Genomic DNA, 22,768 nt, shown 5'->3' with positions numbered 1-22,768 from the left:
TGCCTCAGCCTCCCAAAGTGCTGGGATTACAGGCATAAGCCACTGTGTCTGGGCCTAAAATATATTCTTAACAATCCTGTATTTCTTTCTTTTTTTTTTTGGGGGGGGGGGTGGATAGAGTCTCACTCTGTCACCAGGCTGGAGTGCAGTGATGCAATCTCAGCTCACTGCAACCTCCGTCTCCCAGGTTCAAGTGATTCTCCTTGCCTCAGCCTCCCAAGTAGCTGGGATTACAGGCGCCCATCACCACACCTGGCTAATTTTTTTGTATTTTTAGTAGAGATGGGTTTTCACTATGTTGGCCAGGCTGGTCTCAAACTCCTGACCTCGTGATCCACCTGCCTCGGCCTCCCAAAGTGCTGGGATTACAGGGGTGAGCTGCCACGCCTGGTCGTACAATCCTGTATTTCAATCACTATTTATCTTACCAATGTATGGATCCCAATATTCTTAAAGTAAATAACAATATTATAATGTTCTATCTTTCCATTCTAGAATACAACACATCATTTAAAGTTGGTGAAATTTTTTACCTTTAAAAATACTCCTATCACGGCCAAACCATTTTCTTCCAGTGCTGCATCCTCAAAGTTTTCAAATTTGACTGCATTCCAATGCACTAAGTGCAGCTGAAACACCATGGAAAGAGGGTTAACCCATGACTGCACAGACTCTCTCCAGAATAAACCCACAGCCTCAGTCAACCTACGACATTTAAACACATTTCTTCACCCAAAGTAAAGCCACCAAGAAAACCATATGACAACATGGTGCAAGATGAGACAGAAACAAAGATCAGGGAGAAATTTAGGCAAGAGCAGCAATTAATATTATTTTAGAATGAAGGGATTTATTTGGGGAGAAAAATAGAAAATTCATATAACAAAGTGACACTTCAGTGAGCAATCAACATCTGTCCAGTCCCATCTTGAGTTGCATGAAATACCAATATTCAAAATCCACTTGCATCTACAGGAGGGACGACGTTTATATTGAGAGAAATAGATCCTCCATATGGAAATTACGCAGGAGTTAAAGACAAACTTTTTCTTCAAGGAATAACCATTTAAAATGTGCTTTTAGGCTGGGTGTGGTGGCTCACACCTGTAATCTCAGCATTTTGGGAGGCCAAGGTGGGAGAATCACTTGAACCCAGGAGTTTGAGACCAGCCTGGACAACATAGCGAAACCTTGTCTCTACCAAAATATTTAAAAATTAGCAGGGCAGGCCAGGCGCGGTGGCTCACGCCTGTAATCCCAGCACTTTGGGAGGCTGAGGCGGGTGGATTACGAGGTCAGGAAATCGAGACCAGCCTGGCTAACACGGTGAAACCCTGTGTCTACTAAAAATACGAAAAATTAGCCAGGCGTGGTGGTGGGCACCTGTAGTTCCAGCTACTCGGGAGGCTGAGGCAGGAGAATGGCGTGAACCCAGGAGGCGGAGCTCGCAGTGAGCTGAGATTATGCCACTGCACTCCAGCCTGGGCGACAGAGCGAGACTCCGTCTCAAAAAAAAAAAAAAAAAAAAAAAATTAGCAGGGCATGGTGGTGTGCGCCTGTTGTCTGAGGTGGGAGGATTGCTTAAGGTTGAGGCTGCAGTGAACCGTGATTGTGCCACTGCACTCCAGCCTGGGTGACAGAGTGAGACCCTGTCTCACAAAACAAAATAAAATGAAACAAATATAAAATAAATTTTTAAATGTGCTTTTATTTTTACATAACATTTACAACTGAATTAGGAAAAAAGTTGTAAGAAGAAATTCTATTTCCTTAAAATCTCCCTTTATTTCCCTATAAATTATTCCTCATCCACCAGTTATGAATGCATTATCACCCAGCCTCCCAAGTGAGACACCACAAAATCATGGTTAACTTTGCCTTCTCCTATCCTGAAGAGAACCCCACCTTCAAGTCCTGTTGCTTTAATTTCCGAAACGCTTGATAAATCTTGCTCCTTTTCTCTATTTCTATTGCCACAGCCTTCATTTAGGCTCCCACCACCGCAAACTTGCATTAATTCGACCTGTGGCTCCACAATGTTCCCTGGGTTATTACTCTGGGCTACTATTTGAGTCCACCTTCGAATTCCAGAAGAATTCAGTTTCAGGATCTTAAGGTTCATTTCAACTATATTATTTGAGATGAGAGAAGTTAACATGTTTACATGTCTTAGCTGAGAATGATCAAAACTGCCTGAGAAAGCTATTTAGCATTTATAGGAATCACCTGATTCTTTCTGCTAATTTCTTACAACTAAAAGTTCAGAATTATCCCCACTTCTCTACAGTTGTCACTGTTCCTGACCTTCTCAACATACCTCTGCTGGGAAGCATTTGCTGTCCACGGTGTGCTCAGAACCCCAGGCATCGATGGCCCCCCAGTGAAAATGGAACTGCTTCAATCGGTAGTTGTGTTCCAGGGGTCCTCCCTTGATCACTAAAATGGCACATCCAACAATTCAGAGAAGAGTTATTTGTGCAGTGGGGAAATGTGGGTGAAAGGCCAAATCTCCAGTGGACCCTCCATGTGAACTGTGTTAAATGGATTATACTGAATTATATACAAGTGATTATAAATTTGATTTTCATGAAGTCAATGCACGTATAAGGAGAAGACCAAATAACATAAAGATTTAACTACATAACAAGCTACAAACAATTGTTAAAGGCCAATTCTTGACTTAATTTTATATCCTATATTATTGTGTCCAGTTTTCTTTTGTGTGCAATAAAATGCAAATTTCTCTCAGCATATTTATCCAACATGACTTTATAATACTGAAATATGGGGATAAAGGGATCCTTCTTTTTTTATGCACAGACACTTTGTTTTTCAATTTTTTAAGATACTAGTGTTGCTTTCCCTTTCATTGAAATGGAATAGGAAATTTGCAAGTCAAAAACGATCACCTTGGAGATGTTGGTCAAAAGGTACAAAGTTTCAGTTAGGAAGAATATGTTTTCAAGATTTATTGCACAGCATGGTGACCATACTTGATAATAATGTATTGCACATTTCAAAATTACTAAAAGAGTAACCGTAGATTTTCTCACTACAAAAAAAAAATGGTAAGCATGTGAGGTGATGAATATTTTCATTGCTTGATATAATCATTCCACCATGCATACATATATCAAAAGATTACATTGTACCTGGTAAATATATACAAATATGTCAACTGAAAAAACACACTGGCCGGGCCTGGTGGCTCACACCTGCAATCCCAGCACTTTGGGAGGCTGAGGTGGGTGGCTCATCTGAGGTCAGGAATTTGAGACCAGCCTGGCCAACACGGTGAAACCCCATCTCTACTAAAAATACAAAAAAAAAAAAAAAATTAGCTGGGCGTGGTGGCCCATGCCTGTAGTCCCAGCTACTCAGGTGGCTGAGGCACAAGAATCACTTGAACCCAGGAGGCGGAGGTTGTGATGAGCCGAGATCGTGCCACTACACACCAGCCTGAGTGACAGACCAAGACTCTGTCTCAAACACACACACACACACACACATTACCAATATATTATAGGCAAAATATTGACAAGTGTTTTTTTTGTTTGTTTTTTTTAAAATGGGGTCTTACTCTGTCGCCCAGGCTGGAGTGCAGTGGCACAATGTCAGTTCACTGCAACCTCTTCCTCCTGGGCTCAAGCCATTCTCCTACCTCAGTCTCCTGAGTAGCTGGGACTACAGGCGTGCACCACCATGCCAGGCTAATTTTTTTTTTTTTTTTTTGTAGAAATGGTGTTTTGCCATGTTGCTCAGGCTTGTCTCGAACTCCTAAGCTCAAGAGATCCACCCATCTCAGCCTCCCAGAGTGCTGGGATTACAGGCGGTTGCGCCACTGCACCTGACCCAGATAAGACGTTTTTGGCTGGGCGCAGTGGCTGATGCCTGTAATCCCAGCTGTCAAGCAGCTGTCAGGCTAGTTAATTGGGATGTCACTGGTAACCTCAGCAAGATTAAAGGAAAAAGGTGGGGTTGGGTGGGGCAGATGAATGCAGGAAATAAGGAAATATAGTCATCAAGAAATGGGGCAGGCCCAGCAGTGGCTCACACCTATAATCCTAGCACTCTGGGAGGCCAAGGTGGGAGGATCACTTGAGGCCAGGAGTTTGAGACCAGCCTGAAAAACATAGTGAGACCCAGTCTCTACAGAAAAAAAGGAAAGAAACCAAGAAATAGGGCAGGTAGACAGAAGATAGTGAATTGGAAAGCAGAGCAGTCATAACACATAACAAATAAATATATACTTATGTATTTCAGGTTGATATTTTCTTCTTTTATTTTTTTATTTTTTTGAGACAGAGTCTCACTCTGTTGCCCAGGCTGGAGTGCAGTGGCACAATCTCGCCTCACTGCAACCTCCAACTCCCAGGTTCAAGTGATTCTCCTGCCTCAGCCTCCCTGAGAAGCTGGAATTACAGATGTGTGCCACTATGCCCGACTAATTTTTGTATTTTGGTAGAGAAGGGGTTTCACCATGTTGGTCATGATGGTCTCAAACTCCTGACCTCAAGCAATCCACCCACCTCGGCCTCCCAAAGCACTGGGATTACAGTCATGAGCCACCATGCTTGGCCTGATATTTTAATCTTTCCATGCTCTGAGAAAGGATTAAACTTGTAAAAAATTACATGACAAATATAAAACATTCAGCAGAGAGTCTGGCTGGTAGTAAGCAATCTGTAATATTCACTCCCTCCTTTTGCTTTTCAACGTGAAAGAGAAGGAGCTGACACAGAAAGGGATGGTGAAGAGAAAGGAAATACATAGAACCCATACAGATAAAAGCAAATGCAGGAAATGGACACGAGGAATGCTTCTGGGGTGATGGAAATGTTTTAAAATTAGATTATAGTGATGGTTGCACAACTCTTGTAAATTTCCTTTAAAAATCATTCAATTGTATGTGTGTTTTAAACTGCGTACATGTGTTTTAAACTGTGTATGTGTGTTTTAAACTGTGTACATGTGTTTTAAAGTAAATGTAGGACCAAAACAGGGAAGGAGAACTTAAAATGTTTGTGAAAGCATTCTTACTAGGTTCACTGGCACTGCCCTAGAGGAGTGTAAAGTCAGGGAGGCAGGATGAAGCAGGATGGAGCAGGAAGCACCCTGAGGAGGAGAACAAAGGCACTCACCTCTCCATCTCTTTAATGCCTGTAGACAGTGCCAATAAGAGGAATTCCAGAGGACATGATAATTGACAGGGATCATCCAGGGATAATTTAGTGCCCTTCCCCACAGTATTTCCACTCTCTTATATGCACTCATTCAAATCAGTAACAGTGTCCTACTCAGGGGAACCAAATACTAAATAACGCCCAGCAGAGGACTGCGGTATGAGATGTTCACATACCTTCTCTTATAATCCTATTAAGGTAGGTCATGTTGTCCTCTTTTTCATTCCAGAGTTTAGTAATTTGAGTCTTCTGTCTTTTATTTTTCTCTTGGTCTCCCCCAATTAAAAGTTTGTCAACTTTGTTTATCTTCCCAAAGAACCAACTTTTGATTTCATTGATCTCTGCTCGTTCTTTATTATGTCCTTCTCTCTACTTGCTTTTGGGTTTAGTTTGTTCTTCTTTTTCTAGTTTCTTAAGGTGGAAAGCTGAGATACCGACTTGAGAAAGTTCTTCTCTATTATAGGCATTTTCATCTATAAATTTCCCTCTAAGCACTGCTTTAGCTGCATCCCAAAAGGACTGGTATGATGTTTTTGTCACATACCTTCCCCAGCTCCTTTTCCTTGCACTTTATTCCAATCCTCGTAAAGCACACTGTGGCAGCATCTCTTAGGGTTTTTTCTTTGAAATTTATAGACATCGATATTTATTAGGTTTTTACTTTTCTAGAATTGTTTCTTGCCTTTCTTTGTTTCTAGAATGTCTTTGCTTTCTTTCACTTTTTATTTTTTATGTTCATTCACTCTTTTTTTCCTCTTTGCATGCTATTGATTTGCAACAACATGGAGAAATAGCAATGAAGAATAAGCAGGAAATAAGAGGCAGTCACTGAAAGGTGGAGAGAGAGAGAGAGAGAGAGAAAGTTAGGCAATTACTAAAAATTGATGCTATCTTAAAGAAAATAATTATTAAAGCATAATTTAAAAGGGCTATCAGTTTTAGTTCTTTCCAACCAAACAAGAAAAATATTAGCAAACTCTCTACAATTTTTCTTGCATATTTTGTAAGTGTGTGATTGACACACCTAGGGAAGACATGGTCAAGGGGTGAATTAGTCGGTTGGGTTTGTAGGTATCTAAAAAGAAGCTATTATGACGAAAACGTGGATGACTTGCCATCTCAGATTACTCATGCAAATGGGTAGGTAAGAATTCTTGAGGCCTGGATCGGTAGCTCACACCTGTAATCCAAGCACTTTGGGAGGCCGAGGTGGGAGGATCACTTGATCTCAGGAATCCAAGACCAGTCTGGGCAACACAGTGAAACTCCATCTCTACAAAAAATACAAAAATTAGCCGGGGCCAGGCACAGTGGCTCACGCCTATAATCTCAGCACTTTGGGAGGCCAAGGTGGGCAGATCACTTGAGGTCAGGAGTTTGAGACCAGCCGGGCCAACATGGTGAAATCCGTCTCTACTAAAATACAAAAATTAGCCGGGCATGATGGCATGTGCCTGTAATCCCAGCTACTCAGGAGGCTGAGGTGGGAGAATTGCTTGAACCCAGGAGGTGAAGGTGGCAGTGAGCCAAGATCACACCACTGCACTCCAGCCTGGGCAACAGAGTCAGACACCATCTCAAAAAAAAAAAAAAAAAAAAAGGCCAGGTGCAGTGGCTCACGCCTATAATCCCAGCACTTTGGGAGGCCGGGGGGTGGATCACCTGAGGTCAGGAGTTTGAGACCAGCCTGGCCAACATGGTGAAACCCTGTCTCTACTACAAATACCAAAAATTAGCAGGGTGTAGCGGCAGGCGCCTGTAATCCCAGCTACTCAGGAGGCTGAGGTGGGAGAATCACTTGAACCCGGGAGGCAGAGGTTGCAGTGAGCCGAGATCACGCCACTGCACTCCAACCTGGGCAACAAGAGCAAAACTCCATCTCAAAAACAAAAACAAACAAACAAAAAAATTAGCCAAGCGTGGTGGCACATGTAGTCCACACTTGTAGTCCCAGCTACTCAGGAGACTGAGGTGGGAGGATTGCTTGAGTCCAGGAGGTTGAGGCTGCAGTGAGCTGCGATCATGCCACTGCACACCAGCCTGGGCAACAGAGTGAGACCCTGCCTCAAAAAAAAAAAAAAAAAAAAAAAAAAAAATTCTAGAATCTGTTGTTCAAAAGAAAAAGACAGGACTAAAAAATAAAATAGCTATTTGCTCTAAAAGTTCTTGGGCTCAAGTCACTTGGTTAAGAAACTCATTAAGCAACTTTCTAAGACTTCCAACTCAACGAAGCAATGATATATTGGCAATAGAGAGTCCCTATACTGTCAAGGGCTTTAGAAAGCTGACCAATACAAAGGATCCCCAGAAGAAAGCAGGCTGCTAGGGCCCTAGATGGGGTTGAGAATTCAAAAGGATTGCTATGCATGCAGAGTAAATGGATGAGAGTTGGTATCCTATAGACTGGGTCTGCCCATTAGTTTACATCTGGCAGGGATAATGGTAGAGCCGCAAGGGGACAAGTAGAGCTCACCAGAGTGCCAGATAGTCATCCAAAACACAGGAATTTAGCTTGTTGTTTTGAAAATTTCTGGAATCCGTATAAACAAGGTAATATTATGGGCTTCCAGTTGAGAAGGGGGCACACTCTAGAGTTTTGGGGAAATTAAGAAAGATGCGTGATGATGGGTATACTAAAAGCCCAGACTTCACCACTACACAATATATCCATGTAACAAAACAAAACTAAACTTATACCCACTAAATATATTTTAAAAGAACATACATCAATATCATTTTTCTTTCTTATCTTTTTTATTCCTCCCTTCTCTAGCTGTTCCACCAACAGACCCAGGTAGCCTTAAACAATGTTTCCCTAAGCATGGTACATATACCGCTGATGGCACACGAGATGGTTTTACGTGGTACAAGAAGCTTTTACTTATATAGTAAGTTACTTTAAGAGAGTTAGAAACAATATAATGAAACACATCAACCTGTGAATTCACAGATATAAAATTTAAATAAATAACTTTATGCAAAAAAAGGGGGGAAGAAAGATGCCCATGAATCTGGGAGGAAAAAGAATTTCCTACTTTGAGATATGAAAGTAAGATGTTCATGGTTTGGGGGCTGTGTCATACCATGGAGAAGAAAGGAAAGTTGGGGACATGGAGACACCTAAACTCTTAAAGACAGACTCAAATACCTTCTGAATCATAGCAGAGAAATATATCAGAAGGGAGAAAACCAGAGACAGATTAAGCCCATTGGAGGAGCAGTCTGTTTGTAGTTGGGCCAGAGTGCCAGGTCTAAGTATCAGAGCACCACTAGCAAAATACAAAGAAAATAAAGACACAATTGAGACTCAGAGCCAGAATAAATGCAAGAGTGAATATTTACTTTTTTTTTTTTTTTTTTTTGAGACAGACTCTCACTCTAACACCAGGCTGGGGTGCAGTGGTGCGATCTTGGCTCACTGCAAACTCCGCCTACCGGGTTCAAGTAATTCTCCTGTTTCAGCCTCCCAAGTAGCTGGGATTACAGGCATGCGCCACCACACCTGGCTAGTGTTTTGTATTTCAGTAAAGACGGGGTTTCACCATGTTGCCCAGGGTGATCTCGAACTCCTGAGCTCAGGCAATCCGCCCACCTCGGCCTCCCAAAGTGCTGAGATTACAGGCGTAATCCACCGCTCCTGGCCTCATTATCATTTTTATGGACTCATTTCCTAACATTCATGAGAGAAAACAAGTTTCCTTGAGATCAAGATTTCTCAGTTTTAGCTCTATTGATACTGGAGGCTAGATAACTCTTCGTTAAGGTTATCTGGTGCACTGTAGGATCTTTAGCGGCATCCCCGACTTTGACACACTAGACGCCAATTTTGTTTCCCAAGTTGTGACAACCAAAAACGCCTTTGGATCCTGCAGTGGGGAGTGAGGGATATGGAGGGGTATGGGGGAAAGTTGGCAAAATTACCACTAGTTGATGACTACTTTAAACTATTTCGAATAATAATTATTTTGAGACTAATTTGGACTATTTGACATCATCAAATGCAGTAAAACAAACACGCAAACAACAACAAAAAAAGGGAAAATAAATCTTCACAAAATTAGCCACCTTCTATCTTCCACAGATACTAAGAAGTTTCAGGTAAACTTTGAAATCATTCACATTAGTTTATATCCAGGAAGGTTAAAGAAAGATTCAAAATCAACATAATATTTGAATTTGAAAAACTCTTTTTTTTTTCTTTTTTTGAGACAGAGTCTCGCTCTGTTGCCCAGGCTGGAGTGCAGTGGCCGGATCTCAGCTCACTGCAAGCTCCGGCTCCTGGGTTTACACCATTCTCCTGCCTCAGCCTCCCAAGTAGCTGGGACTACAGGCGCCCGCCACCTCGCCCGGCTGGTTTTTTGTGTTTTTTAGTAGAGATGGGGTTTCACCGTGTTAGCCAGGATGGTCTCCATCTCCTGACCTCGTGATCCACCCGTCTCGGCCTCCCAGAGTGCTGGGATTACAGGCTTGAGCCACCGCACCCAGCCCCGAAAAACTCTTTTAAAGTGTTCTTTTAAACTAGGTAGGTAACACTGTTTATTTAACAAAATTACCAGATCATAATTTCCATTTCTCTAATATATGACTAGTCTTTGCAACCTAATGCACACATGACTATTCTTTTGGCCCCATTTCAAGTGTATTGTAATCTGCTAAGTTAAATCTGATTAAACAGTGTTACTGTTTAATGTAAAAGTTCTCGTAAAGTCAACAAGCAAAGGAAAAAATTAGTACATATTCAATATACACATACAAAATAAATTTCTGGCAAAACTTCCATTTCACACCTATGCTCTATACCAATTGTAAATCTATACATAGAGAGAGAGAGATAAATTTATTAATTAAAAATACTACCTATACTAGTTGAAGAAAATACGCATAAAAACTAGAAGGAATTTTTTTCACACATTCAAAAAGTTAAGATCAATGAGTTCCTTGCCATTGCTAACAAAGAGGTCAATACTGTCATGGCGAGAATTTGATGTGTCCGTGTTAACATGACACTGTTTCTTTAACTCCTTACAAGACCACCAGATCTTGCCCTCACCTGATTTATCTGTAGAATCTTCAAATTCCACGAGGAAAGAGTACCCATTATTCCAGACGTGGAGGCAGGTGGCTGGGTCATAAGAGATGGTGAGCGGTTTTAAGTCGGGATCATAAACACTGTCCCTCCACCGAATGTTGATGGGTGACTGTCGATCACCCCCGGGAACCAGGTCCACGCTCTCCCAGAGTGGATGCACTAGGAGAAAGCAGGTCAGGCTATTATCAAGACTGTTGGACCGAGTGTGGTGGCTCACTCCTATAATCCCAGCACTTTGGGAGGGTAAGGCGGGTGGATCACTTGAGGCCAGGAGTTCGAGACCAGCCTAGGAAACACGGTGAAACCCTGTCTCTACAAAATATACAAAAAAAATTATCCAGGCGTGGTGGTACACACCTGTAGTCCTAGCTACCAGGGAGGCTAAAGTGGGAGGATTGCTTGAGCCCAGGAGGTCAAGGCTGTTGTGAGCCATGATCGCACCACTGCACTCCAGCCTGGGCGACAGACCCAAACCATGTCTCAAAAGAAAAAAAGAAAACAAAGCCTGTCTACTGTACTTCTGGAGAACCTGTCAGGGCTAATGGAAACTAAAAGCCTTAGGAATTAGCCACTGTGATAGTTACTTTTAGGTGTTGACTTGACTAGATTAAAGAATACCTAGAAACCTGGTAAAGCATTATTTTGGGGTGTGTCTCTGGGGGTGTTTACAGAGGAGACCAGCATGTAATTCTGAGTGGACTAGGTGGGAAAGATTCGCCCTCAATGTGGGCAGGTATCATCCAAACTGCTGGGGGCCCAGAGAGAACAAAAACATGGAAAAACTGAATGTACCCATCTATCTGCTGGATCTTGGATACACTCTTCTGCTCCTGTCCTTGGGTAACAGCTACAGGCTTCCCAGCCTTTGGACTCCAGAACTAACACCAGCACCTCTCTGGGTTCTCAGGCATTTGGCCTCAAACTGATAGGTATACCATCAGCTTCCCTGGTTCTGAGGCCTTTGCCTTGGACTGTCCCATACTACCAGTATCTCAGGGTCTCTGGCTTGCAGATGGAACTTCTCAGCCTCTATAATCGTGTGAGCAATTGCCACTAATAAATTCCCGCTCATCTATCTCTCTATCTATATACCTTATTGATTCTGCTTCTGGAGAACCCTGACCAATACAGCCACTTAGGGGTTTAATCGATAGACAAAAGTAGAGGATAAAGATAGGTCAGACAGCACCTGGCAGAGGAATAGCATTTTGGCATCTTGCAAAACCAACACATCTCAGTCTGCCTACTAAGCTCACCTAAACCAAGTGCAATCTGTGCTGTGATCACAGCATAATGCATGGAGTTTAGTGCCACGTGGAAATAGGGTATTCATAAATGAGTTTCTTTTCTTCATTGAGAATTTCCCAAGCCCCAACTCCCCAAAGTGGCTTTAAATACAAAGACAAATTAATTCAATCTTCAATAACAGATTTATTTTCAAAAAAGGAAATGGGAGAACTTTGGGAAAGGAAACATTCAATCAGTATTGTCAGTGTTTAATTGGTTGGCTGGTAGAAATCAAGGCTTGCATAGCCTGCATCCTGTAAGATGCTCGCCCCACATAACTGTGCATGCTGAGTTGAGTTCACCTCCTATGTAAGCAAACTCTGAGGACCAGGCAGCCATCCTGCAAAACCTGGGTAGAACGTCGGCATTGCTAAGGTCCCTGGGGGTCGCAGTGTGTCACAGGGATGTGGAGATTATCTATTAAGGTGTACACATACAATTCATCCCCCACAGGCACTGAAGACATTGCTGATGCTGGTTGTCCTCCAGAGTCAAGCACCAGGTCTCTGTAGCAAGTCCCTGATAAGTATCAGCAGACTTGCTGATAACACAGATCGGCCTGTTGAGACCCCCATGTGTGATGAGCAGAACCAATGTGTATCAGTTTGGGGTGATCCAGTTCCCTGTCCTTTAGAAGTACCATGGATGGGTAGAATCAAGAACAACAGGAAAACTAGGAGAAACATGAGAGAAATCATTACCAACGACCCTCTGCATCTCGCCCTACCACTAAGAATAAGGATGAGACTGGCCGGGCGCGGTGGCTCACGCCTGTAATCCCAGCACTTTGGCAGATCACGAGGTCAGGAGATCAAGACACGGTGAAACCCCATCTCTATAAAAAATACAAAAAAAATTAGCCGGGTATGGTGGCACACTCCTGTAGTCCCAGCTACTCGGGAGGCTGAGGCAGGAGAATAGCTTGAACCCGGGAGATGGAGGTTGCAGTGAGCCGAGACTGCGCCACTAAACTCCAGCCTGAGTGACAGAGTAAGACTGTCTCAAAAAAAAAAAAAAAAAAAAGGATGAGACTAAGGTAGTTGTTTTGTTACTCTGTCAAATCCCCCGTCAGTGGCAGCATCATCCTCCTATTTCCATAAAAAGCAGAAACCTGCCCCTGGTTTACTCTGACGGAGCAGATAATCCTCTTCCTTCGGTAATTACTGAAAGCTGGAAGTCAATCTCTCTTTTTTTTTTTTTTTAGATGGAGTCTTGCTCTGTCTCCCAGGCTGGAGTGCAGTGGCATGATCTTGGCTCACTGCAACCTCTGCCTCCTGGGTTCAAGCGATTCTCCTGCCTCAGCCTCCTGAGTAACTGGGATTACAGGCGCATGCCACCACACCCAGCTAACTTTTGTGTATTTTTAGTAGAAATGGGGTTTCGCCATGTTGGCCAGGCTGGACTTGAACTCCTGGTCTCAAGTGATCCACCCACCTCGGCCTCCCAAAGTGCTGGGATTACAGGCGTGAACCACTGTGCCTGACCGTAAATCAGTATCTTAACCTTCGTGTCTTAGTGTTTTGTTTTGTTTTATTTATAAAAGTGCTCCAGCAATACAGACAAAGAGCTCTCCTGAGAGTGCCTAAATCAGTGGTTTTCAACAGAGAGAACAATTCAGTCCCCCAAAAACATTTGGCAATGTCTGGAGACATTTTCAGATGGCAAAACTGGGAGAGCATGCTAGTGACATCTAGTGGTTAGAGGCCAGAGATGCTGCTAAACATCCTACAATGCACAGGATGGGCTCCCAGAAGAAAACCATTCTGATCCAAAAGCCAATAGTGCCAAAGTTGAGAAACCCTGGTCTAAAGATAAAAGGTGCATGCAAACTCATAATATTCTTCTCTTTCTATTTCTTCATATAATGCAGTACTCTCATTTCTGGAGAGATCTGAACCCAATGTTCTGTGTGTGTTTTTTTCTTTTCTTTCCTTAGTATAAAACAACTTGTGATGAACAAGAACTTTAAAGAACAAGAAGTTTCTGTTTCAGAAATCTAAAATGGAAAATGCACATGAACTGGCACATCGGAAACAGAATCTGGGCTATACTGTCATAATCTAATTAGAATGCAAATTCATTGTGGGCAGGAGCCACATCTTCCTCCTTTTTTGTTGCCCTGTGGTATCTTATTAAACATATGCCCTTCTGGAAAACATCCTATTAGGTACTATGTTCACTATCTGGGTGACAGGATCAATAGAAGCCCAACCTCATCACCATGCAATATACCCATGTAACAAATCTGCATATGTAACCCCTGAATGTAAAATAAAAATGGACATTTTTAAAAAGAAAGAAATTAACAATTTGAAAAAGCAATCATGGCAACTATGCAGCAGCCAACATCATAAAATATACAACCTCAGGGTCTAAAAATGTTTAGTAATTTTATCCAGTAAAATATCATATATTTTTCATCTTAGAGGGAAAGATGATCTTAAATTTCTGTTACATTTGGTTCTGTTATATCCACCCAAACACTTGGATTCATATGCATGATGAATAAACATCTCTTTTAAAGGCAAAAATAAAAAATAAAATAAACATATGCCCTGTAACATATCCAACTGCCATTGTTAGGGGGAAAAAAGCTCAAATTCAAATGATTTGCAAGGATTCAAACGATCTGAAAAATGATTCAAATTATGTTAATTTTTAAACTTCTAGAAAGCCCTTGAAAGGCCCTGATTCTGTTTTTAAAGATTCCTGGCAAAAAGAGACTATGCACCTTCCCCTCTGAGACACTCAGACTGTGGTTGATAATTTGAGAATTCACACTCTTCAAAGCCATTCAATGAGGGTCTCCTGTGAAGACTAGGGAAGAACTGGAGTGATTAGGTACCTAAGACGATGCCTTGGTCACCCTTAATTGTTCCCCATCTCATTCATGAAATGGGAAGTATCAACACTCACACTCATGCAAATACCAGCCCAAGAAAACTGGGCCTATTCCTGCAATTGCTCTTTAATGACCATAACGACACGATCAATTTATGCCCTTGAGTTTACAAGTTCAGCTTCCAGGTTTTCTTTCCTCCTACCCACCTCCTTCTTTACTAAACTACACCATCTAGGTTAGACCATCCAACTTACTGTGTGGGGAGGGGGTCCTTGGTCACTCTCCCCTTACTGAAGCCAATTTTTTGCCAACGGCTTGTTTTGCTAAAGATAAACTGACACTTTTGTTCTTTCCTACTCCCCTCCTTTTCCTCTATTTAAGGAAAAATCAGATCAAAACAATTTCCTGGTAGTTGCTCATATTTTACCTCAAAAATAAGAAATTATTTAAATTATTAAAAAAAAAAAATACAGGTGCAAGCCACCGCTGCCTGGCTAAATTTTGAGGAGACGCCTACATTCACACCATAGCACAAATCTTCCCAGTGATGCTTCTCATCTTATTCCATCCACAAGTATTCACCGAAAGCCAGCTGGCTCACAGAGCAGTGAGGAAGGCAGATAATTAGACACATATGCATATAATTATAACTGCACCCATGTAATAAATGTCGTGAAAGAAAAATCGGAGTGCTATGATTAAAAAATTATAATATGAAGTGATCATATTATAAGAGAGTAGCCAGAGATCACTTTGTCAAGGAGGTGACAATTAAGCCCAAGACCTAAAGATAATGGGGTGATGATTAAGTGGTTTAACAGAAGCTTCATTTTCAGATTCTTCTTGTATAGGGAAAATAGACAGTGAAATAGAAATAGACAGTGATTTTATCAACTGTGGTTTATGTTAACAAAGACACACTGTTATTAAGAAGGTGTCGGCCGGGTGCGGTGGCTCGTGCCTGTAATCCCAGCACTTTGGGAGGCTGAGGCAGGCGGATCACCTGAGGTCAGGAGTTCAAGACCCGCCTGGCCAACATGGTGAAACCCCATCTCTACTAAAGATACAAAATAATTAGCTGGATGTGGTGGTGCGTGCTTATAATCCCAGCTACTCGGTAGGTTGAGGCAGGAGAATCGCTTGAACCCGGGAGGTGGAGGTTGCAGTGAGCCGAGATTGTGTCATTGCACTCCAGCCTCGGCGACAGGGCAAGACTCCGTCTCAAAAAAAAAAAAAGGTGTCAGTAATTCGTAGCTGATGGGCAACAAAAGCCGTGCAGAAGATTCCATGTTGAGGAAGTGCTTGATTTTAGTTGTTTATATGAGTAGTCCTAGGTTTGATTTATTTTGTGCTTTAGCACTGTCTTAGTCCATTCAGCCTGCTATGACAGAATGTCATAGACTAGGTGGCTTATAAATAAGAGAAATTTATTTCTCACAGTTCTGGAGTCTGGGAAGTCCAAGATCAAGGCACCAGCAGACTGGGTGTCTGGCAAGGGCCTGCTTTCTGGTTCATAGACAGCCTCCTTGCTGTCTTCAAATGGTAGAAGGTACTAGGGGGCTCTCTGGGGTCTCTTTTATATCGGGAACTAATCCTATTCATGAGAGCTCTGCCCTCATGATCTAATCACCTCCCCAAAGCCCCAACTCTTAATATCATCACCTTGGGGGTTAGGATTTCAACATATAAATGTTACGGGGTCATGAACATTCAGTTTGCTGCAACCACCTATTTCCCCAGCTTTGGCGCTGTCCTTTTAGCCCCTGAAACATGGAAAGCTCATTCCTGCCTTAGTCCCTTTCTTCGTGCTCCTCCTCCACAGAAATCAATTACCCTCATTTGGCTCAGGGCTAGCCCCCATTATCTTTAGGTCTTGGGCTTAATTGTCACCTCCTTGACAAAGTGATCTCTGGCTACTCTCTTATAATATGATCACTTCATTTTTTAATCATAGCACTCCGATTTTTCTTTCATGACATTTATTACATGGCTGCAGTTATAATTATATGCATATGTGTCTAATTATCTGCCTTCCTCACTACTCTGTGAGCCAGCTGACTTTCGGTGAATACTTGTGGACGGAATAAGATGAGAAGCATCACTGGGAAGATTTGTGCTATGGTGTGAATGTAGGCGTCTCCTCAAAATTAACCCAGGCAGTGGTGGCTTGCACCTGTAATCCCAACACTTTGGCAGGCCAAGGTGGGCAGATCACTTGAGGTCAGTAGTTTGAGACCAGCCTGGCCAACATGGGGAGATCCCATCTCTAGTAAAAATATAAAAAATTAGCTGGGTGTGGTGGCTCATGCCTGTAGTCCCAGCTACTTGAGAGGCTGAGGCAGGAGAATCTCTTGAACCCGGCAGGTGGAGGTTGCAGTGAGCTGAGATTGTGCCACTGCACTCCAGTCTGGGTGACAGAGCAAGATCCTGTCTCAAAAAAAACAAAAAAACAAAAAACCAAAAAATGTACACACTGAAATCCTTTTCCCCAAGGTGATGGTATTAAGAGCTGAGGCCTTTGGGAGGTGACTATGTCACGAAGGCAAAGCCCTTATGAACAGGATGAATACCCTCATAAAAGAGGCCTGAGAAAGCTCCTGAGCTCCTTCCGCCATATGAGGATGCAGCAAGAAGACAAATTCTTTGAAGCAGAGAGAACCCTCATCAGACACTGAATCTACTGGCACCTTGGTTTTTTGGACTTCCTGGCCTCCGGAACTGTGAGCAACAAATTTCTGTTGTGTATAAATTATTCAGTCTGAGTTACTTTGTTATGGCAGCCCAAACAGAATAAGACAGTTCGTTTCTCCTTTTTGCTTTATTTCATTATTTTTCTTTAAGAATCATTCAGGTTTATCTCTTCTTCGCCTTGCTCAGCACAGCAGCCTAGTTCAGAACCCTAAACCCCAGACTTCATACAAAGCCTCTTGGTTGATTTCCTCCTCTAACTCTCCTCTACTCCTGAGTTCTGCCACTCAGCAATTTTCCTACATAACCACCTTTGTCACATTGCTGCTATGCTAAAGACAGTATATCAAGTTGTAACTTCCAAGTTCAATGCCCAGGTTTTCCTATTAGAACCCATCTCACTTATCTAATCTCATTTTCCTCATTCTTCCCAAACTCTGGTGTTCCTATGCTACTTTTCTTGTCATGTTATTCCCCTTAGCAAGCTACTCTTCTTACAACTGCCTACCTACATAAGTTTATGTCTACTTTGGTTTTTTGTTTGTTTTATTGAGACAGAGTCTCCTCGCTTTGTCACCCAGGCTAGAGTGCAGTGGCATGATCTCGGTTTACTGCAACCTCCGCCTCCCGGGTTCAAGCGATTCTCCTGCCTCAGCCTCCTGAGTAGCTGGGATTACAGGTGCCCGTCACCATGCCTGGCTAATTTTTGTGTTTTTTTTTAAATTGTTGTTTGTTTGTTTGTTTGTTTTTGAGATGGAGTCTCACTCTGTCGCCAGGCTGGAGTGCAGTAGCACGATCTCAGCTCACTGCAACCTCTGACTCCTGGGTTCAAGCGATTCTCCTGTCTCAGCCTCCCGAGTAGCTGGGACTACAGGCACCCACCATGACGCCCAGCTAATTTTTGTATTTTTTAGTAGAGACAGGGTTTCACCATGTTAGCCAGTATGGTCGTCTCAATCTCTTGACCTTGTGATCTGCCCGCCTTGGCCTCCCAAAGTGCTGGGATTACAGGCGTGAGCCACCGGACCTGGCCTAATTTTTGGTATTTTTAGTAGAGATGGGGTTTCACCATCTTGGCCAAGCTGGTCTCAAACTCCTGACCTCGTGATCCACCCGCCTCGGCCTCCCAAAGTGCTGGGATTACAGGTGTGAGCCACCGCACCCAGCTGTCTACTTGGGTTTTAAAAAACTTTTTAAATAAAATTTTTTGTAGAGATAGGGTCTCGCTATGTTGCCCAGGCTGGTCTTGAACTCCTGGGCTCAAGCTATCTTCCTGTCTTGGCCTTCCAAAGTGCTAGGATTACAGGCATGAGCCCCCATGCCTGGCCTTTAGCCCCACTTTGGCTTGTGCTTAGAAGCCCTTCCTTTTCCTTAAGAAATCTTTTCCAGTTCAAGTCTGGAAATCTTTCCAGATTCCCAAAAGAAATCTTTTCCAGTTCAAGTCTAATTTCCCTGATGACATATTCTCCAACCACTCTGAGCTTTGCTTTTTCTGAACACACACTGAATTTGCTTTCACACCATTTAGCACCCAACCATTCCTCACATAATCTGTGTTTGCTTTATCTGCCCAAAGGGTCTGTGTCAACTCCAAGCCCATGAGGTCTGTGTACTCTACTTTTTCTAGTCTCCAGGGCTTCACTTGGTACAAGGCACAGAAGAGGTACTAAATGCTTATTTTACTGATACAGAAAACCAAACAAATTGATACCAAGGCTCTCTGCCCATTACCTCACAGCCACCATCTCTCTACCAGGCAAGCTGGTTTACCCTGAATACCTCTTAGGTTCACCTAATCGTATCTATCTGTTATTCGTTTGTTCCTTAAAATTCTACTAGGTTTTCAAGGTCAGTTCAAGCCCCTTCTCTGACACTCCCACCCTAAATAAAGCATCTTTCATCTGTTCTTACTCCTTAACACCTATTATCTCTGTTCCTGAGCTCCCCAATATGGTAGCACTGTCCCTGTGTGCTAGCCTAAATTGAGATGTACTATATAAATGTACAATACGAGGAACTTCGAAGGCTCAGTACAAAATAAATATTAAAATTTAATTTATAATTCTTATATTCATTTCATATTAAAGTGATAATATTTTAGATATATTGGGTTAAATAAAATATATTAGTCAAATTAATTTGACCTGTTTACTTGTACTTTTTAAGATGCGGTTATTACGAAATATAGAATTACTCATATTTTTATTTTATTTTATTGAAGAGATGGGGTGTTGCTATGCTGCCCAGGCAGGTCTCAAACTCCTGGCCTCAAGCGATCCTCCCCACTTGGCCTCCCAAAGTCCTGGGCTTACAGGCATGAGCCACTGTACCTGGCCTATTAGAAAATATAGAATGACCTATATGGCTCATATTTGTGGTTTACTTTATTTATCTACCAGAAAGCATTGCCTTATACCCTCATGTCTTTTTATTTGGTTCCTTGCTATGTACTGCCCTTTTTATGAGGGATGTCTACTTCCTCATGTTGCTGAAGACAACCCGTGTAGGCCTTGGCCTTAATACAGTGATGGGTGTATACACTGGGACCCTCCATATGACTTGGTTGAGGATGATCGCAGAATCACAAATTGCCTTGTTAGAGCATCATCAGGGCTATAAAAGGCACTTGGATGCCGAGTCCATTAGCCACAGGATACCTCCCTGTGCAGTTATCAGCACAGGAGACTAAAGCTCACATTTCCTGATGGTCAGTTCCAGGGCTATTTGTCAGTCTCAGGCAGCTGAAGATAACCCTGAGGCCATTAATGCAATTCTAAGTGGCTCTTAATCAGCTCATTTTTTCTCAAGGTTACTTGCATGTTAATAAAGACAATCTAGGGGCATCCTGAGTCTATATTTCAGAATTCTTTGTGAAAACACTGCAAAAGAAGCTTTTTATTACTCTCCAGGCTTTATTTGTATTCTTCAAAATTAATTGGAGAAATAATAGAATAACTTTCAAACACAGTACAGTTATGATATAGATTACTGCTGTCAAATAGAACTTTCTCTGATGACAGAAATGTCCAGTATATTAAGATCTAGGCATAGGTAGCTATAAAATTTTAATGAATTTAAATTTACATGTAAGGCCGGGCGCGGTGGCTCAAGCCTGTAATCCCAGCACTTTGGGAGGCCGAGACGGGCGGATCACGAGGTCGGGAGATCGAGACCATCCTGTCTAACACGGTGAAACCCCGTCTCCACTAAAAATACAAAAAACTAGCCGGGCGTAGTGGCGGGCGCCTATAGTCCCAGCTACTCGGGAGGCTGAGGCAGGAGAATGGCGAGAACCCGGGAGGCGGAGCTTGCAGTGAGCCGAGATCACGCCACCGCACTGCAGCCTGGGTGACTGAGCAAGACTCCGTCTCAAAAAAAAAAAATAAAAAAAAAAAAAATAAATAAATAAATAAATTTACATGTAAATACCCACATGGGGTTAGTGGCTACATTTTATACAGTGCTGGCTTCTTTAGTCCCTATTATCCTAACGGGTTTCTCTTTCTTCTACAAGTAAGGAGATCATGAATATTAAGAATCATTGGAATAACAAATCAGTATCATTTCCATTCTACCTGATATTCTTTATATTTCATTCAATTAAGAATTATTAAATGCACTTTCCTATGGTCTAAGATCTCATGCCTAAATCTTTTTATGTGACCATTAGACTAAATTTCACCAGATGATACCTAAGGGAAACTGATTTTATTTCCACATTGGATAAGAGGTATAGGCTTTTATCTTTATCTTATTATATTACAAGTCTCCAAAGTTAGGACTATCAACAGTTACTGTCTGCTACCTGAGATAACAGCAAACAGCAATCTGAGTTGACAGCTAAAGATTATCTGTGGAGAGCCTTGGGAGCAAAGATATGATGAGCACAGAGCACAGGGCTGACCTGAAATGCTGCTTTCCGAATTTGCCACAACCTCCTACTTCCATTCACTCCTTATTCTGCTTTGCCTCCTCTTAAAAGGGTCAGATTTAAACATCTGAGACAGGCACTGCGCCTATGATGATGATAACAATTGTAGTACTAGAAGTAGCTCCCAACACTGAGTCCTCACTATGTGACAGCACTAGCTAAGGACTTTGCACATGCAAACCAGAAATGAAATTCTAAGCTCCCCAATGGACTGAATGGATCCCCCTACCCTGGCCAGGGGGATCCCAAAGAAACCTGAAGAACTAGTTCAGGCCAAGAGGGGAAGAGAGGTTGGGCATGCCTCATTATACTCCCTCCCTTTAGAGTTTAGGCACAACTGACCAGCATTAACACTCAAATAGAGATCATAAGGCTGACATAGAATCTTTGTAGCAATAAAATACCTACCTCCAACCTGACCCTGGTATAGCATCACATGACAGATAGAAGGCTCTGAAAGAAATCAAAGTATTTTACCCCAAAATTTATTTATTTATTTATTTATTTTTTGGGAGAGAGTTTCGCTCTTGTTGCCCAGGCTGGAGTGCAATGGCGTGATCTCAGCTCACCCGGAACCTCCGCCTCCTGGGTTCAAGTGATTCTTTTGCCTCAGTCTCCTGAGTAGCTGGGATTACAGGTGTGTGCCACCACACCTGGCTAATTTTTGTATTTTTAGTAGAGATGGGGTTTCACCATGTTGGCCAGGCTCATCTCAAACTCCTGACCTCAGGTGATCCACCTGCCTCGGCCTCCCAAAGTGCTGGGATTACAGGCGTGAGTCACTGCACCCAGCCTTATCCCAAAATATATTTCTTTGACACATTTTGAAATAGCCCTGCAAAGCCATCCCTTGTGGGATAAATGTGCATTCTGTAGAGAGCCCCTGTCCCTTTCCAGGTCTCTTCCTGATCCAGGAAAGATCTGACACCTTTTAAGGTCCCATAAGAGATGTTTTACCATTTAATCTCTCTAAACCTGCTAATGGGAGGCTTCATCTACATAACAAGAACCTTGGCTTCTACAATCCCCCTTATCTTAACTGAAGCATTTCTTTCAGTTGACTTCAACTCTTTAGGCAAAGCTTAACTTTTTCAACCAACTGCCAAACAGCCAAACAGAAAATCTTTGTTTTTTTCTCGCCTAGGCTGGAGTGCAGTGGCGCAATCTCAGCTCACTGCAAGCCCCACCTCCCGGGTTCACGCCATTCTCCTGCCTCAGCCTCCTGAGTAGCTGGGACTACAGGCACCCGCCACTGTGCCCAGCTAATTTTTTGTATTTTTAGTAGAGATGGGGTTCCACCGTGGTCTCGATCTCCTGACCTTGTGATCTGCCCGCCTCGGCCTCCCAAAGTGCTGGGATTACAGGCGTGAGCCACCGCGCCCAGCCAACAGAAAATCTTTGAATCCACTTACTTATGACCTGTAAGCCCCTGCTTAGAGATGTCCTACCTTTCCAGGCCAAACCAAGTGTTGACGAAAAGAGTCAAACTCTGTAAATATTTGAAGAGATTTATTCTGGGCCAAATATGGGTGACTGTGGCCCGTGACACAGCTCCCACATGGACCTGAGAACATGTGCCCAAGGTGCTCAGGGTACAGCTTGTTTTTATACATTTTAGAGAGGCATGAGACATCAATCAAATACATTTAAGAAATACACTGGTTTGGTCCAGAAAGGCGGGACAGTTCAGAGCTGGGGTGGGGGTTGGGGGGGCTTCTAGGCTATAGGTAAATTTAAACATTTTCTGG

At 42.6% G+C, this 22,768-nt stretch overlaps 1 protein-coding gene across 6 annotated transcripts in view; it reads right to left on the bottom strand.

Annotated features, from left to right (window-relative positions):
- Positions 1 to 22,768, bottom strand: part of CA5B (carbonic anhydrase 5B) — a 112,601-nt gene that overhangs the window by 11,339 nt on the left and 78,494 nt on the right. For 4 of the 6 annotated variants that reach the window (XM_077988460.1, XM_077988462.1, XM_077988461.1 and 1 more), the window contains 4 exons: positions 10,234 to 10,431; positions 6,364 to 6,456; positions 2,318 to 2,436; positions 534 to 629 (listed from right to left, as the gene is read on the bottom strand). In XM_077988460.1, the coding sequence (XP_077844586.1) occupies positions 534 to 629; positions 2,318 to 2,436; positions 6,364 to 6,456; positions 10,234 to 10,431 (506 nt within the window). The remainder of the gene's footprint in view (positions 1 to 533; positions 630 to 2,317; positions 2,437 to 6,363; positions 6,457 to 10,233; positions 10,432 to 22,768) is intronic. The other 2 variants (XM_077988463.1, XM_001101899.5) reach the window with 1 other exon arrangement.

This window comes from Macaca mulatta, chromosome X (genome assembly GCF_049350105.2).
Source record: "Macaca mulatta isolate MMU2019108-1 chromosome X, T2T-MMU8v2.0, whole genome shotgun sequence".
In the NCBI taxonomy this organism is placed as follows: domain Eukaryota; kingdom Metazoa; phylum Chordata; class Mammalia; order Primates; family Cercopithecidae; genus Macaca; species Macaca mulatta.
The sequence above is the reverse complement of the archived record's forward strand: the minus strand, read 5'-3'. Positions and strand labels throughout refer to the sequence as shown.